This window comes from Arachis ipaensis, chromosome B07 (assembly GCF_000816755.2).
Source record: "Arachis ipaensis cultivar K30076 chromosome B07, Araip1.1, whole genome shotgun sequence".
Taxonomy (NCBI): Eukaryota; Viridiplantae; Streptophyta; class Magnoliopsida; order Fabales; family Fabaceae; genus Arachis; species Arachis ipaensis.
Window position 1 is genome coordinate 18,519,860 of NC_029791.2, and position 3,458 is coordinate 18,523,317.

The following is a 3,458-nucleotide window of genomic DNA, read 5'->3' on the forward strand; positions in this document are numbered from 1 at the left end:
TAAGAAGATAATAATTTAAAATTATTTTATTTAACTTAATATTTAATGTTTCATACAAGTAATATAAAAAATTATGTATTTATTATATATAATATTATTCAAATATTTAAATAATAATTAAAAAATATAAAGTAAAGTAATTTTATATTTTTTTAGCCGATTTTTTATTATTTCTCAAATATTTTTGTTTTAATTTTTGCTCCTTAACTTGATCTCGTAGTCACAAATCAGTAGGTGGCAAACTGAATCATACATGGCAAAAGTAGTGCAATCTGGAAGAATTTATTTTTAAAAGATTAAACCAAAATTTCTCAAAACTTGGCCAAATTTATAATTCAATTCATTCACTTAAGATAATTTTTCATTATTCAAAACTTCAATTTTTCTGGTAAAATTCGTCCAGACTCAACCAATTTCCGTGAAGCTAACTCGCATGGTGTATTCCAAAACCCAAATTTTATATAATTTTTAAACTATTCTAGATTTTGTTGAGATAAAATGCAAGAAAATTTTATATCTTTCAATTTCTGTATTTATTTTATATCTCATCTTTGGCTCTTCTCACAGCACCAACAACTACACCCAATATGACCAACAACAAAAACCCACCAACCAAACAAGGAATTAGTATACAAAAATCATACTTCTTGTTAGGGTCATGTGGTGATGGGGGAACTGATTTTGATTCCACCACTATTGAAAAATGCCCTTGTTGGAAACTTGAACATACATTATTGGGTAATAGTCTGTCAAATTGTACTGAACCATTTAAACCAAAGTACACACACTTAGACAATGAACCTGATTGTGGTAAATTGACATTAGAAAACTTTATCAAAATTGGATTTTTATAAGCTCTAATGTGCAATAATTCAGGTACCATTGAATGAGACAAATTGGTACCATTATAGGCCAATAGACCCAAAACTGGAGCCAAATATGTGTAACCATGTAAAGGGTAATATTTATTAGACAAATTGCCTAAGTTTTGGTATACCAATACAAGCCTCTCAACAAAAGGGTGCTCAATAACCCTTTTTGGGATCTCAAATTCTTTGTAGAATTGAACACCTCTATGCCACAAACTATCACTCCTAAGCCTCATTGCTGAGACCTTAACCCCATTTAGGGTTTTGGGCACTTTGGCATCATAGGGTACCCCAGATGTTATAGGCCTTGAAAATGTGTTAAAACCCAAATTTTGAAGTTGTGCATCTAACAACCTTGCTGAGACAACAGTATCATTTGGAAGTGGCAAAGAAAGAAGAAATGGGAATGATGAGAGCAGAACAAAGACAATTGTGAACATCATCAAGAGTATGTGAACAAAATAAAGAGAGAGAAATAAGGTAGGCCTCATAGGCCAATTTTTATGTGTACATATATAGATCGTTCATTGTTATGTGTTACTTATAAATGTATAGGTGCTAATTGTAATTTTTAAAAAGATTTTTTTTCGTTCGTTTTTCACAACATAAACAATGTTAACATTGAGAGGAAAACCACGTTAAGAAAAACAGAGGCATCTGATTTGCGCCACTTGTTTTTGGTGTGTTGAGTTCAGATAGCAAATAAATACTTAGCTAATTAGTTGAGTTTGAAATTCAAGGAGACATAAGAAAATCAAAAGGGTATATGTGTGATATGGAAAATGCTTGGGAATTAATCCATCAAAAAAAATGCTTGGGAATTAACAGAAAAGGAAACAACAAATTTCAGAAAGTATCAAATATCAAATTTTGGAAAGCAATAAATAGGCTGGAAGCTCAAGCTCGGCTAATAAAAGTTGAGCTTGACTCACGACTCGACTCATTAACAATCGAATTTATTTTTTAAATTCAAACTCGACTCACTAAAAGCTCATGAGTTGGCTCAAATAATAAGAACATAATCTATAATTCTATATCAATAAATTATAATTTATATATTTTAAAAAATATTTAAAAAAATCAATTTTATATATTATTTATCTATCAATAAATTAATATGTGTATTAATATATATATAATCAAACGAGCTCACGAGTTAACGAGCTGAACTTATCTAAAGTCAACCTCAGCTTATTTAATTTATGAACTTAATTTCAAACTCAAACTTGACTCACCAGCTCACGAATTTAACTTATCAAGTTATTAACGAGTCGAACTTGAACTGACTTGATTCACTTCCAACTCTAGCAATAAAGAGGACATCGTGGCGTAAGGGTTAGATTTACTTACTGGGGAATGCTAGGTAAACAATGACTTTTTTGAACAACATGAACAACTACCAATCAAATAAAAACACACTACACTTCTAAATTACTCACCTAAATCTTAATATTAAAATAACCATCCGTATACCTAATGAAATGAACATCCAATATATCTATTGTTCACATTGTTTAATATTTTCATTGTCTACCTATACTTTTCCTTACTTTAATATGCATGTATATTGGTTTTTTTGTTGTTATTATTTATTACTTTCTTATATCTCTCTCTCTATATGACATGTCTCTAAAACCGAAATAGAATTAGAATTTAGTGAAATAAAATGAATTTTGATATAAAGTAATTTATGTTTATTAATTTCTGTAAAGTAATTTTGACAAAAGAAATAAAAAATATAACTTACCCAAAATCAGTTTGAGAGACAACAGGCAAGTAATGATTGAGAATTAGAAACCAGTTAAAACAACAACAAAATTAACTAGCAAAGTCAAGGCCTCCCCACAAGTTCTATATATATAACTACTGCAACTCTTATAACAAGTTCAATACAAACTTAACTATATTTGAGTAACAATCTATTTTGATCGCCTTCAATTTAAGCCTTTGCACCAACTTCTTAGCCTTATAGTAGTCCTTAGGTATGGCACTACCATTAGGAGTAGGTGCCCTAATTAAGCATACAGAAACACTAGAGAATTGCACCAACCTGAACATTAAAAAAACTTTAAAAAAATAAATTTATATATCAGGCACACACATGAAATCAAATAATCAAAGGAGAAACATAACAAATTTTATTTTTTAATTTTTAATTGAAGATAAGCATGGACAAATCATCCTTGAGTTCCAAAACTTGGAGGCAGAATATCTTTAATGCACCTTCTCAAGCTCTTCTCTTCTGGACATATATAAAGACAAAAGCCTAAAGAATATTGTCTATAGAACTTATCATCTAATAGTAGTAGTAGTATAACAGAGAGTAGATCAAATGATAGACTGATACATTGGTGTCCTATTATCTTGATTGGTCGATATAACTAGATTTTAGAAGTTAATTTCAAGCTACATTAATCAACTTTTTTCAAAATCAATACTCAGATTAATTATTAGGTGAATTCTTTTCAACTGTCTCTGAAATAAAGGATAAATTATACGTTTAATAATTATTGAATGAAATTGATTAGTTTATCATAATTAAATTTAATTTTTAATTTAATCTAAATTTTGATAACCTAACCAATTAAT

The 3,458-nt window shown here is 28.9% G+C and overlaps 1 protein-coding gene across 1 annotated transcript; it reads right to left on the reverse strand.

Moving 5' to 3' along the window:
- On the reverse strand, positions 539-1,516 carry LOC110265008. Its single transcript, XM_021107728.1, has one exon. It carries the CDS (start codon positions 1,358-1,360, stop codon positions 539-541), a length of 822 nt encoding a protein of 273 aa, XP_020963387.1. The 5' UTR covers positions 1,361-1,516.

Bases quoted from the DNA above. Each gene is read 5' to 3' on its own strand.
- LOC110265008 (XM_021107728.1), bottom strand. From the start codon at position 1,360: ATGAGGCCTACCTTATTTCTCTCTCTTTATTTTGTTCACATACTCTTG.